The 13,576-nt window shown below is 35.3% G+C and overlaps 1 protein-coding gene across 1 annotated transcript in view; it reads left to right on the plus strand.

The window, feature by feature from the left end:
• The window catches only part of ADAM10 (ADAM metallopeptidase domain 10), a 137,700-nt gene that overhangs the window by 53,605 nt on the left and 70,519 nt on the right, over window positions 1–13,576 (plus strand). The window contains exons 3-4 of the mRNA XM_047075053.1: window positions 8,929–9,047; window positions 11,034–11,192. Of these exons, the coding sequence (XP_046931009.1) occupies window positions 8,929–9,047; window positions 11,034–11,192 (278 nt within the window). The remainder of the gene's footprint in view (window positions 1–8,928; window positions 9,048–11,033; window positions 11,193–13,576) is intronic.

The following is a 13,576-nucleotide window of genomic DNA, read 5'->3' on the forward strand; positions in this document are numbered from 1 at the left end:
TAAAGAATTTGGTTCAGATTCAAGCTCTAATTTTATTTGTGTGGTCTAGGTCAAATCAGCCTTATCTGATTTGTGAAATTAATAAATTTAGGTGATTTTTATGATTTTACATGTTTGATTTATATTAAATATCTGATATTGCAAGTTTGGTTCCAGACCACTGCAGTAAAGTGAATATTGCAGTGAAACAAATCAAATGAATTTTTTGGTTTCCAAGTGCATATAAAAGTTATGTTTACACTACTCTGTAGTCTGTTCAGTGTGCAGTAGAATTGTCTAAAAAAAATATACATATCTTCAGTAAAAAATACTTTATTGCTAAGAAATACTAAATGCATCAGTATGAGCTTTCAGTAAGTTGTAATCACTAATCACAGATCACTATAACAAATACAATAATAATGAAAAAGTTAGAAATATTGTGAGAATTACCAAAATGTGACACAGAGATATGAAGTGAGCAAAAACTGTTGGAAAAATAGCACCAGTAGACATGTTGGATGCAAGGTTGCTACGGACCCTCAGTTAGTAAAAAACACAATATTTGCAAAACATAATAAAGTGAAGCACAATAAACGAGGTATGCCTGGGGACACCTGGCTGGCCCGGTTGATAGAGCATACGATTCTTGATTTAGGGTTTGTGAGTTCAGGCCCTACGTTGGGTGTAGAGATTGCTTAAAAATGAAATCTTAAAAAAAATGAGGTATGCCTGTATATAGTAGTTTTGCTTGTCAGTTATTTGGTTGAAGTAGTTACATAAAGTCAGAAAGGGTTTACAGAACACTTTTTATCCTCTCCAGTAGATAAATTTACTTATTTTAAAATAATGTAAAATACATGTAGTCTTGTGTTCTGTAATCTTGCCATTATGGTAGATTGCCTCTTCTTTATATGGGAAAGACTTACATTAATGATCTATATATATTTGTCTTCTTACAAAGAAGCTTATGTATTTTTGCATATTTAATGTAATTTATCTACCTCAGGATCAACAGATAAGCCTGAAACTATGTCTTTCAGACTGTATAGCCCTAGAATTTCTGGGGTGGTTGCCTCAGGTACTGCCCAGTGGGGTGCCCGTGGGCTGACTATGCCCTTTCCCCTTCTACCAATCTGTTCTATTTTATTCCTTTTAAAAAAAAATTATATATATATATATATATATACACACACACACACTATATATATATATACACACATATATATATATGTATGTATATATATATATATATAAGAAATATATATGCCTTTATATATATATGCTTTTTAAAGGACTTTTGAAAAAAGGATTTTATATTGGCATTTTAAAGATCACTTGAAAAAAGGACTTCTCTATTTCAAAAAGTGCACTAGTGGAAGTAAACTGGATATATGACTCATAGTGATATATTAACATTGGGAACTTATGGAGACTCTTTCAAGGATCTTTATTAAGAATAAAGTGAATGTTGGGGCACCTGAGTGTCTCAATTGGTTGGTTAAGCATCTGACTCTTGATTTTGGCTCAGGTCATGATCTCATGATTTGTGGGATTGAGCCCTGTGTCAGGTTCTGCATTGACAGCATGGAGCCTCCTTGGGATTCTCTCTCTCCCTCTCTCTCTGCCCTTTCCCTGCTTGTGCGCTCACTTGCTCTCTCTCTCTCAATAAACATTAAAAAAAAAAAAGAATAAAGTGAATGTTAAGAGATAAAGATCATGGGGCACATGGGTGGCTCAGTCACTAAGTGTCTGACTCTTGATTTTGGCTCAGGTCATGATTTCATGATTTGTGAGATTGAGCCTCACATCAGGCTCTGGGCTGATAGTGAGGAGCCTGCTTGGGCTTCTCTCTCCCTCTCTGTTTAACCCCTCCCTCACGCTTGAGTGTACATGCTCTCTTTTGTGCATGTGTGTGCTCTCCCTCCTTCTCAAAATAAATAAAAAAAATAAACAACAACATCAAAAAGAGATACAACCAGAGATATCAGGGATGTCTTATTAGGAAGTATAGTTTTATTTCTAGGAGTCATTGAGCCAGGTCTACCATAGGTCTGTTTTCACTCAGACATGATAGACCTCTATTCATGATGAGAGTCCTGGTCCCTGGGACTGTTGGATTACACGAACATATTTTTTTTTTTTTTAAAGTCTATTTATTTATTGAGAGAGAGAAAGTGGGAGCAGGGGAGGGACAGAGAAAGAGCTAGAGAGGGGAGAGAGAATCCCAAGCAGGCTCCACGCTGTCAGTGCAGAGCCCAACACAGGACTCAGTCCCTCAAACCATGAGATTATGACCTGAGCTGAACACCAAGAGTGTGACACTTAACTGACTGAGCCACCCAAGTGCCCCTACACTGACACACTTTTAAGCAAGGCTTTTGCTTTTAGGTTTCTTCTCTATGTTGTTATGGTACTTCATTATTTGAGGCTTTTTGTCCTAGTATGACTTCAGTTCAAGGGATATACCTTTTATCCATTGTTATTTTCTTCTGAGAATCAAGGCCATACTCTCTTTAGTCAAAATAGCAATCATATGGAAAAAGGTAGCTTCTTTTTACTCAGTATTCTTAATGTTGTAACTGTTGTAATCTAAAGGAAAGGTATTTCTGTATACACAGATGTAGAAGGTACATGACCTTCCAGAAACTTTTATAGAATTGTATCCTAAACAAAATTTATTTTGTTGTTCTGCACCTAAGGTGGTTCTGGTACCTCTATTTATTTGGTTTAGATATAGAGTGCTTTTCTAAAGCCTAGAAAGGAGAACCATTTGGTACAGCTATATCTTCAAAGCACTGAAGGTAGAGAATTGGGACCTGTTTATGTTTTTTTAAATTACTGTCATTTGTTAACTGATTTTGCCCTCCTGTAATTTCACTCCATTCTTTACGTTTTTACTGTAAGAGGAAAGCCAAGAAAGAATTCCGGTGGAACTAGTATAATTAAGATGAGAGACAAAATACTGTTGATCTATAGAATTAATATAGTGGTTCAATCTGAGGGTAGAAGAACATCCCAGGTGCAGATAATGTTCTTTATACAGAGCATCTTCCCTCTCAAAGAAAATCTAAAGTTTATCTTTTTTTCCCATGGTTTTAAATTTAAAGTTTATCTTTGATGAGTGTGCTATAATAATAATAAGAAAATTAAACTTACTGAAAGAAACATAGTAAAAGGGGACAGTTTAGTCTTAGTCTTTTATTTATTTATTTATTTATTTATTTATTTATTTTTTTTAATTTTTTTTTTCCAACGTTTATTTATTTTTGGGACAGAGAGAGACAGAGCATGAACGGGGGAGGGGCAGAGAGAGAGGGAGACACAGAATCAGAAACAGGCTCCAGGCTCTGAGCCGTCAGCCCAGAGCCCGACGCGGGGCTCGAACTCACGGACCGCGAGATCGTGACCTGGCTAAAGTCGGACGCTTAACCAACTGCGCCACCCAGGCGCCCCTAGTCTTAGTCTTAAAAGTGGCTTAAGCATTAATAAAGAAAATTTCTTATGCTACTATTAAAATATATTCAGTGAAAGTTAAATAATATTATATTTTTGTCTCTTTATTATCTTATTTGTTCAGATCTGTTCAGGTTTTAAAAGACGATTTGTTCACAGAGACTGGTAATATTACATTAAGACAACTATAGCACTCAGCATGTGTTAGTTCGACTTTTTTTTTTTTTTTAATGTTTATTTTTTAAGAGAGAGAGAGAGAGAGACTGAGCAGGGAAGGGGCAGAGAGAGAGAGGGAGACACAGAATCTGAAGCAGGCTCCAGGTACCGAGCTGTCAGCACAGAGCCCGTTGCGGACTCGAACTCACGAACTGCGAGATCATGACCTGAGTCAAAGTTGGATGATTAACCGACTGAGCCACCCAGGCACCCCTCCACAAAACCATTTTTTAAAGATAAATTTTTTTTTAATGTTTATTTATTTTTGACAGAGAGACACACACAGAGTGTGAGGGGCGAGGAGCAGAGAGAGAAGGAGACACAGAATCTGAGGCAGGCTCCAGGCTGTCAGCATAGAGTCTGATGCGGGGCTCGAGCTCACGAACCCTGAGATCATGACCTGAGTCGCAGTTGGACACTTAACCGACTGAGCCACCCAGGCGCCCCAGAACCATTAAAAAAAAGTTTTAACATTTATTTATTATTGAGAGACAGAGACAGACAGAGCATGAGCATGGGAGGGGCCGAGGGAGGGGGAGACACAGAATCTGAAACAGGCTCCAGGCTCTGAGCCGTCAGCACAGAGCCCATCATGGGGCTTGAACTCACAAACCGCCAGATCATGACCTGAGCGAAGTTGGACACTTTACCGACTGAGCCACCCAGGCGCCCTGACAAAACCATTTTTAAGTGTATGCAGTTCAGTGGCATTAAGTACATTCATAGTGTTGTGCAACTACCACCATTATCCCCTTTCATAGCTTTTTCATCTTTTCAAACAGAAACTCTATACCCATCAAACTAATTCCCCCTCTCTGCCTTCTCATCAGTCTTTGGTAACCTCTATTCTACCTTCTATGTCTAGGAATTTGCTTATTCTAGGTACCTCCCATAAATGGAGTCATGCCATCTTTGTCCTTTTGTGTTTGACGTAGCAAAGTGCTTTCAAGGTTCATCCATGTTGTAGCATATATCAGAGCTTCTTTCCTTTTTAAGACTGAATAATCCATTGTGCGTTTATACCACTTATACATACACTTTTTTAATCCATCTGCTGGGGGACATTTGGGTTGTTTCCATGTTTTGCTATTGTGAATAATGTTCTTATAAACATTGGTGTACAAGAATCTGTTTGAGTCCCCGATTTTAAGTTTTTTGGCTGTATACCTTGAAGAAGAATTGCTGGGTCATATTAGGAACATTAGGAACATATTAGGAACATATTAGGGTCATTCTAGGAACTTCTGATGAATCATCAAACTGTTTTTCCAGAGTATAATGACTTTATAAGGCAGTGTTCACTATACTTTTTCTGGCCTTTGAGCCAAAAGTTTAAACAACTAAAAGCCAAGTTTTCAGATAGTTTTTTATTCAGGGCTTATTGAGAAACTGGAAAGTAGAATGTATTTATTATTATTTTGTATTATGTTTAATACAGAGGTGGCAAAGAATTTATAATTCATAGAAATATTAAAATAGCATAAAGATATATATTAAACAGATGGTAGTAGAATTAAAATTAAGGAATTTGAATTCAGTGGCTTAGTTAATGGAATAAATTATGCCCAGCTTCTGATTATTTATTCATAGTTAATCTGTTTCATAGATTGTGACAAACTTTAACTCAATTTGGCTTCTATCTACCATTTGCCTGCCTTTCAGCCTCACTGTCATTCCGTTTCCTCTTTTGTTGATACATGCTTGATTTTTCAAAATATTATTTATTTATTTAGAGAGGGGGGAGAGAGAGAGAGAGAGAGTGAGAGAGAGTGTGTGTGTGTGTGTACATGTGCACACGTGAGCAGGGAAGGGGCAGAGAGAGAGAGAGAGAGAGAGAGAGAGAGAGAGAATCCCAAGCAGGCTCCTGTGGTATCAGCACAGAGCTTGATATGGGGCTCGATCTCACGAACTGTGAGATCATGACCTGACTGACTATGCATGGGTAATTGAGAACTGATTTTATATACGATTTAGTCCAATTTAAATCAATATAGAGAATAATATTTTGTACATGTGAGATGATTTTCTTATGCTGTCAGTATCAGGGTTGGAAGGTACCTGCTTTAAGTGTTTTTTTTTTTAATTTTTAACGTTTATTTATTTTTGAGACAGAGAGAGACAGAGCATGAATGGGGGAGGGTCAGAGAGAGGGAGACACAGAATCTGAAACAGGCTCCAGGCTCTGAGCTGTCAGCACAGAGCCCGACGCGGGGAACTCACAGACCGCGAGATCATGACCTGAGCCGAAGTCGGCTGCTTAACCGACTGAGCCACCCAGGCGCCCCTAAGTGTTCTTAAATTGTATTACAACATCCCTCTATATTTGCTATGTGCTTAGACATTTTAAGTGATGTAGAACTATTTTTTAGGGGTAGGGAGTGTAGCATAGATTGTTCTTATATTGAACTTAAATGTCTTTCTGAAGCTTATATCTTCCCTTTTTTGCATATAGAATATGCTCTGTTTGTAACAGTTTTAGGGCATAACAGTTTTGCTGAATAATAAATCCTGAATGATAAATATATTAAGCCGTTGGACATTTAGTGTTTTAGTCTCTTTAACAAAAGTGTTCGTTTTCAGATAGTAATTGTACAGTGAATTAAAAATATATATAATGATAAGTTAATGGTTTTTCAGAGTACTGTGATCCTTTAAAAATAATGTATATATTTACACCTGCATATACATTCAAGAATTTCCTGTCAGTTAGCAAAAATAATCTTATGAAAAGACAATGTGCAGCAAGAATTCAGGCAGGATTCCTGTTTATTCACGATAGTCTATTTTTAACTTTGTTTGGCTTTGTTGATTATTTGGGGCAGGAGATTGAAAGCTTAAGGTTCTAAGGATGCTTTTCCTAGTGTAGAGTCCTTGAAACAACACCTGAGAAGCTTTAGGAGTGGTTTCGTGAGAGTTTTAGGCAAGTAAAAAAATGAGTACAACCTCAAAATAAAAGAGTGCCACAGTTGACATGAAATTAAAGAAAATATAAAGTTGAAAAAGGGACACTCTTTCTGAAGCTAATAAGTATACTGTGTTGACCATATTTACTTGAAAAGTGAGTTTTTTCTTTACAATAAATTTTATTAAAGTATAATTTACATTTTTTTAAAGTATATGTGCTGCCAAAGTGAGCATGAAGTATAATTTACATAAAATAAAATACACAGTTGGCCCTTGAACAGTGTGGGGGTTGGGACACCAACCCTCCGATGCAGTCAAAAACCCATGTACACCTTTGACTCCCCCAATACTTAACTACTGATAGCCTCTTGTTGACTGGAAGCCTTACTGATTATATACACTGTTGATGAACACATATTTTGTATGTCATATGTATTCTTAAAGTAAGCTAGAGAAAAAATGTTATTAAGAAAGCAGTACAGTACTGTATTTATGGAAAAAATTCTATGTATAAGTGGACCCAGACACTTCAAACCCATGTTGTTCAAAGGTCAACAGTACTCATTTCATGTGTATAGTGTGAGTTAGGTTTTGACAAATTTATATACTTGTGTAACTGCCATTCAAATTAAGATATAGAACCTGTTCATCATAGCAAAAAGTTCCTTCATCTGCCTTTACCCTTAGTGTCTCTCTACCCCAGGCAACCACCAGTCCACTTTCTGTATAGATAGCTTTTTGCCTATTCTAGATTACATATATATGGACTTATGCTATATATGTTCTTTTATGTCTTCACAAAAGTGTGTATTTTTTAGTAGCTTGATATTTTTTATTGCTGAGTAGTTTGCCATTGTATGAATAAGTCACAGTCTTTATCTCTTTACTTGTTGATAGACATTTGGGTTATTTCCAGTTTTGGTCTATTACAAAACTGCTATGGGCATTTGTGTCCAATTTGTTTTTATGGACTTTTGCTTTCATTTCTCTTGGGATAGAATTGTGGGTCAGAGGGTTTTCATATGTTTAACTTAAAAAAAAGTGCCAGGGGCGCCTGGGTGGCGCAGTTGGTTAAGCGTCCGACTTCAGCCAGGTCACGATCTCGCGGTCTGTGAGTTCGAGCCCCGCGTCCGGCTCTGGGCTGATGGCTCAGAGCCTGGAGCCTGTTTCCGATTCTGTCTCCCTCTCTCTCTGCCCCTCCCCCGTTCATGCTCTGTCTCTCTCTGTCCCAAAAAAATAAATAAACGTTGAAAAAAAAAAAAAAAAAGTGCCAGTTTTCCAAAGTGATTTCACCATTTTGTACTTCTACCAGCCATGTGGGAGAGTTCTAGTTACTCCATATCCTACTAACATTTGGCACTTGCTAATTGAACACTTTAGTTCAGATTCATTGAGTAGAAATTGTGCTATGTGCAGACTTTTATGACAGTTATAAAAGAGACTTGATATACTTTTAAGAGTTTAGTAATGATAGCTAATTAGTTGCCATTTATTATACATCTCCTATGTGCCGGGTACTGTGTAGCCCTTAAAAAAGTTTTACAAGATAGAATGTATTATCTTCATTTGACAGACTGCAATCCTTGGCTAGTAGATTTTAGACATAAGATTTGATTTCAAGTTTGACTCAACCCTAGATTCTTTATTTTCACCTCAATATTTTGGTCTTTCTTGTTAGTTTATAGAGGACAATTGAGTATGATTTCAGCTAATATCATGGTCTTTTGGGCTTCTCAAATTGAACGGAGGAAGATCTAATGACAGAAGAATTAAAAGTCCCAAGGAAAAAATAAGAGTTGAAAGCTGTGCTTTTGTATGTGTGTGCGTGCGTGCGTGTGTGCGTGTTGTGTGTGTGTGTGTGTGTGTGTGTGTGTGTGTGTGTGTGTAAGAGAAAGAGCATGCATACTTGCTTTTCTGAGAAGTCATTAATGTAGGTGCCAGTTTTTAATGTATTATTTGAGTTGTGAAGAGTAGGGGGAAATGGCAACATTGAAGAATAACTAAAGAGAGAAGGCAGGTAGTGGTGAATAATAGTAATTGCGTCTAGAAACGTGTTTTTATGTCCAAGCAACTTAGTTGCTGTTGGAATGAACTTGTTTTTACCACGTAGGAATCAGCCTATAGACACATTCATTCTTTAATATATCCTAGACAGTTATTGTTTAATTGAATATAATTTAGATTTGTGTCATAACAACTAGATTGAGTTTTAGAGCAAAATTTTTATAAGAGAAATCTTGGACAGTATATTTCCCAAGTAGACAAATTGTGTGAAACAGTTTATATTTTGCAGACCAAAAATTTAACCAAAAAATTGTTTAAAATTTAGGTCCTTTTAATTTCATTTTTTCCCGTTTCTTCTCTGTTTTGCAGACATTTCAACCTACGGATGAAGAGGGATACATCCCTTTTCAGTAATGAATTTAAAGTAGAAACATCAAATAAAGTACTTGATTATGATACCTCTCATATTTACACTGGACATATTTATGGTAAGTTGAACCTTAGTAGAATTCCTTTCTTCAGTTTTTTCTACACAAGGAAACACATGTATTTTGAGGTATAGACATATATTTCAGAAAGGTGGGATAAAAAACCAAGAGCACACTTTACACACTGTATGTTAGCCAATTTGCCGATAAATTATATTTAGAAAACAAAAAACAGAAAGGTGGGAGAGAGATCCTGAGGAGATTTGTAGATTTAAGTATATCATGAAGGATAATGGTCTTTGAAGAATGAAGTAACCCTTGGATCTATCTTTTCATGTATTTTTAATATTGAATTATATAGTGCCTCGTTTCTGAAAGGTATGATGTTTTGATTCTCAGTACCTACAAACTGTTAGTTTGAAAAAATTTTTTAATGGCTTTTATAATTTTCTAATCTTTCAAGCAAGAAATTGGATGTGTTTTATAAGAAAAGAGGAAAAATCTAAAGGAAAACTGTGAAGATCATCTTAACAGCCAAAAATAATGTGACAAAGTTATGCATAGGAAAATCCATTCAGGGCCTTCCTTTCTCAGAATTTGTTTGCTATGTTTACAGTTCTAGCAAATTTCTCTTACTACAGCTGATTAAAAAGGTACTGTGGGGATGGGGAGCACACTTCACCCAAGAGAAAGTTACATTTGACAGTTTAGTAGTGTGGGAAAAACAGTCAAAGTCTTCTGGAGGGATTAGAGAGGATCAAAGTAGTATTATAATTGTATATTGATAAATAAGATAACTCTCTGTTATTAAGACAGTTGACTGAAAGTTAAATTTCATTTCTATGTAATAGATTTCTGCTCAAAATCATAACGTTATGAAAAATTAAGTTTTTAAAACTGTTTCTAATTTTTTTTATTATGCCAGACAAATGAGGCATTTCTATACTTACAAATTCTCACTTGTAGATGAAACTTGGTTAATGAAAGTTTTTTGTACTCTTTAATTTTGTAAACAAAGGAAAGTGTTTTTCTGTCAGTCTAGACTTTCAGTTTCAAACTATAGTTTTCTACTATTCCCTATTCCCTATTTATCTTTCTGAGAAGATAACTTAGTGTCTGCAATTCTTTGCTAGGCGATGGCTAAGAAAAGTACAAGACTAATAAATAAGTTTGCAGATAGAAATCATGTCATTTAAAATACCAGTGTCTTGGGTTCTTAGCTTTAGTCCTTAGTTAATTCACAATCAGTTAATTAATGTTAATCTACAGTTTAGAAATTGTGGAACGCCTGATACTTATTTTAGTGAGAAAATATTAACAGGTAAATTTAACTTTTAAGCACCATCTTCCTACTTCCACTTATTTTTGTCATGTGACGGTTGGTGCTCAGCTTTTCTTTGTGAATATCTCAGAATACCTTTTTTTTATCCCATATTTTTTTTCACTAGAGAAGTATAATTGATGGGACAGTATTACAAATCTAGTATCTTAAAAAGTATTATTGGATTACTTTTTGTTCAAACTACTTCTGAAATATTTGAGACTTTCTTATTTAAAAAATGTATTTATAAAAAAAGGATGCCAAAAGTCTCATGCAGATTATATCAGGTGGGAAAAGAACTTTTTGCTTATGTAATTAGAGCAAAAACCCAAAAGATTATTTAATATCTTTATTTTGAAAGTACATATTGTATCAGTGGATCTGCTTGCCTCTTTCTGAGTTTGAGTTAATGTAACAATTATTTATTGAGTGACTGTTGAATGCTTGCCAGGCACTATGCTTAGGTGCTGGGAATATGATTGCCAAGGAGAGATAGATGTTCTATTTCTGATTGTTGTTGTCTAGTTGACTGTTTAGATTTTAACTAAGTACTAGTTGCTGTTCACATCTCAGATTCAGCTTGATATATTTTATGTGAAAATTAGTTTCCCCAATAAATTTGTATTCACATTTTTAAAATGTATAAGAATGGCTTTTTAAAGGAGAATGAATTTAACATTTACCTGCAAATTAACTTTTCAAGAGTTTGTTCCTTTCATTAATAGGTGAAGAAGGAAGTTTAAGCCATGGGTCTGTTATTGATGGAAGATTTGAAGGATTCATCCAGACTCGTGGTGGCACATTTTATGTTGAGCCAGCAGAGAGATATATTAAAGACCGAACTCTACCTTTTCATTCTGTCATTTATCATGAAGATGATATTAGTAAGTACTTAAATTTTATCAAGTAGCCTTTCACAAAGAGGCATATAAATAGTTAAACGTATGTGAGACATACAAAGTCTGAGGTGAAAATAGTTTCACAGCCAAAGTCTCAACTTAATGAAAAATAGATCTATTATAAAGAGGTGATTTCCTTGTCAGTCCATGCCGTTCCTACTTTGTTGATATGATACAACCAATTCTATATGAACTATGAGTCAACAACACTGATTGAACTGGAAATTCTATATTCTGGTATCAGCCGGTCATTTAATGCTATAATGCCTTTGTGTGTGTGGCCTACTGAAGTATCATTATCTTCTTATGTAAATTTCAAGGTGGATATTTGTATGGTGTTTAAGGAATATTTTAGGTATTTGGTAATGTCTAAATCCTTTGAATATTTCTTTTTGGAATCTTGAAATAATGATTTCTCTTTAGCTTGGTAAGACTGAAGGTTTAACATGTTAGATTTTGTCCTCTACCATGGTCTTTATATGATGGTAATTTGTCAGCAGAGTCCTTGTTTTACATTTTCAGAGTAGAAAATGTACTTAGACTTCTCCTTTTAATTTTACCATTGTCCATATATTCATGGTCATCTAATCACAAGAATGCTTTCATGAAATAATGCAGAAATACATTCCTGTAATTTATAATGCCTCTTGAATACTTATATTTTATTTTTGACTATAATTAGACTAGCCTCTTAATTTTTGCCTGTTTTCCTAACTTGGTACCTTCCTTCTGGCTTCGTTTTCCATTCTACAGCCAGAAATTTATTATCAACAATTTCATTCTCACTCCTAATAATGTATTGGAAAGCCTAACCATCTTGACTTTCTGCTCTATCAGCTCTGACAGTTTCCATACTTTTTCAGTCTCTCCAGCTGCTTGTTATCGCTGATGCTGGATTGTTACAGAAAATAGCATAATTATTCTAGATGGGATGCATTTATGACTTTAGCTACTTGCTAACTCACAAATTCATTAATGCTACTTGGCTATATTTTTATTCATCCCTCTTTGATTCCTTTTCCAGTTCTCCCTCCTGGTATTTCAGACGCTTCTCAAGCTCTAAGCTACAGTCCTCTTCACATGTTGGAATATGAATTCCTCTGCCTTCCTTTCTTCCAACAGAATTACGATATACTTGATTTGTGTGTTACTTTGTAATTTTTTAGTAATTTAATCTTCTTGCAGGTTCCCTTTTCTATCAGGGTATATAAATTCTTCAGCTGTGGTTTCTGTTTCTTTTGCTCCTTAAACATACCAAATATTATTTAATCTCTGGAGCAGATTATTTATAGATACTTAATGAAATCTTGAAACATTTTCCTTATAATTTCTCAAAATCAAACAAGACCTTTTGGGAAAGGAGGGAGAGGAAGAGAATAATGGACAGATTTTGAACTCATGTTTTTAATTGTGTTATAATCAAATGTTATCCTTTGCTGATTTATACTTCCCCATAAGCACCCTATACTGTGTTTGTTCTGCCTTTTATGATTTCTGTTATTGCATCTTCTCTCTCATTTCCCTCCTCTTTTCTGTTTGTATGTAGGTTAAGCATATTCTGCTCTTTTTTTGCACTTTTATTTCTTCCTGTCCTATAATTGCATTTTTCCCCTTTGCATCTTACAGTAACTTCCAAATATCTTCCTTTATGTCAACCTTTCTTTTTCCCCAAAGATAATGAGTTAGCTTGTAGGATCAGTGAAATTGGATGTGACTGAGTTTTCTATTCTTTTTTGGCATTTAACTTTACCATTGGTTTCAGCTCTTATTTTTTATTTATCCAATTAAAATATATGTTCATGCCTTTTCACATTCTTTTTATTATATACCAATAGTGGGATTAGAGCTTACAAATAGTAATGTCAAGAGTGATTTTGTTCGAATGTTTTCAACCATTTAAAAATGTAAAAACTTTCCTTAGCTTGCATGCCAAACCAAAGGACTGAGGTGTGCAGCAGCCTGTAGTTAGCTTACTCCTTTTCTACAGGACAGATCATTCACTTTTAATTGGCTCTCTTTTTTTAATGTTTATTTATTTTTTGAGAGAGAACGAGAAAATGAAAAGGGGGGGGCAGAGAGAGAGAGAGAGAGAGAGAGGGAGACACAGAATCTGAACCAGGCTGTGAGCTGTCAGCACAGAGCCCAACACGGGCTCGAACCCACAAACTGTGAGATCATGACCTGAGCGGAAGTCTGACCCTTAACAGAGTGAGCCACCCAGGTGCCCTTCCCTTTTAATTGAGTCTTTAACCTTTCTGAGTAGAATAATTAAGGTTATAGTACTAATAATAGTAGTAAGAACAGTTATTACTGTTTAATGTATGCCTGGTGCTATATAAAGTTTTTTGCTTGCATTATTTCATTTAATC

Source organism: Lynx rufus, unplaced genomic scaffold (genome assembly GCF_022079265.1).
Source record: "Lynx rufus isolate CCGP_SWC_20201006 ecotype Redwood Valley unplaced genomic scaffold, mLynRuf1.p SCAF_13, whole genome shotgun sequence".
NCBI classification, from domain to species: domain Eukaryota; kingdom Metazoa; phylum Chordata; class Mammalia; order Carnivora; family Felidae; genus Lynx; species Lynx rufus.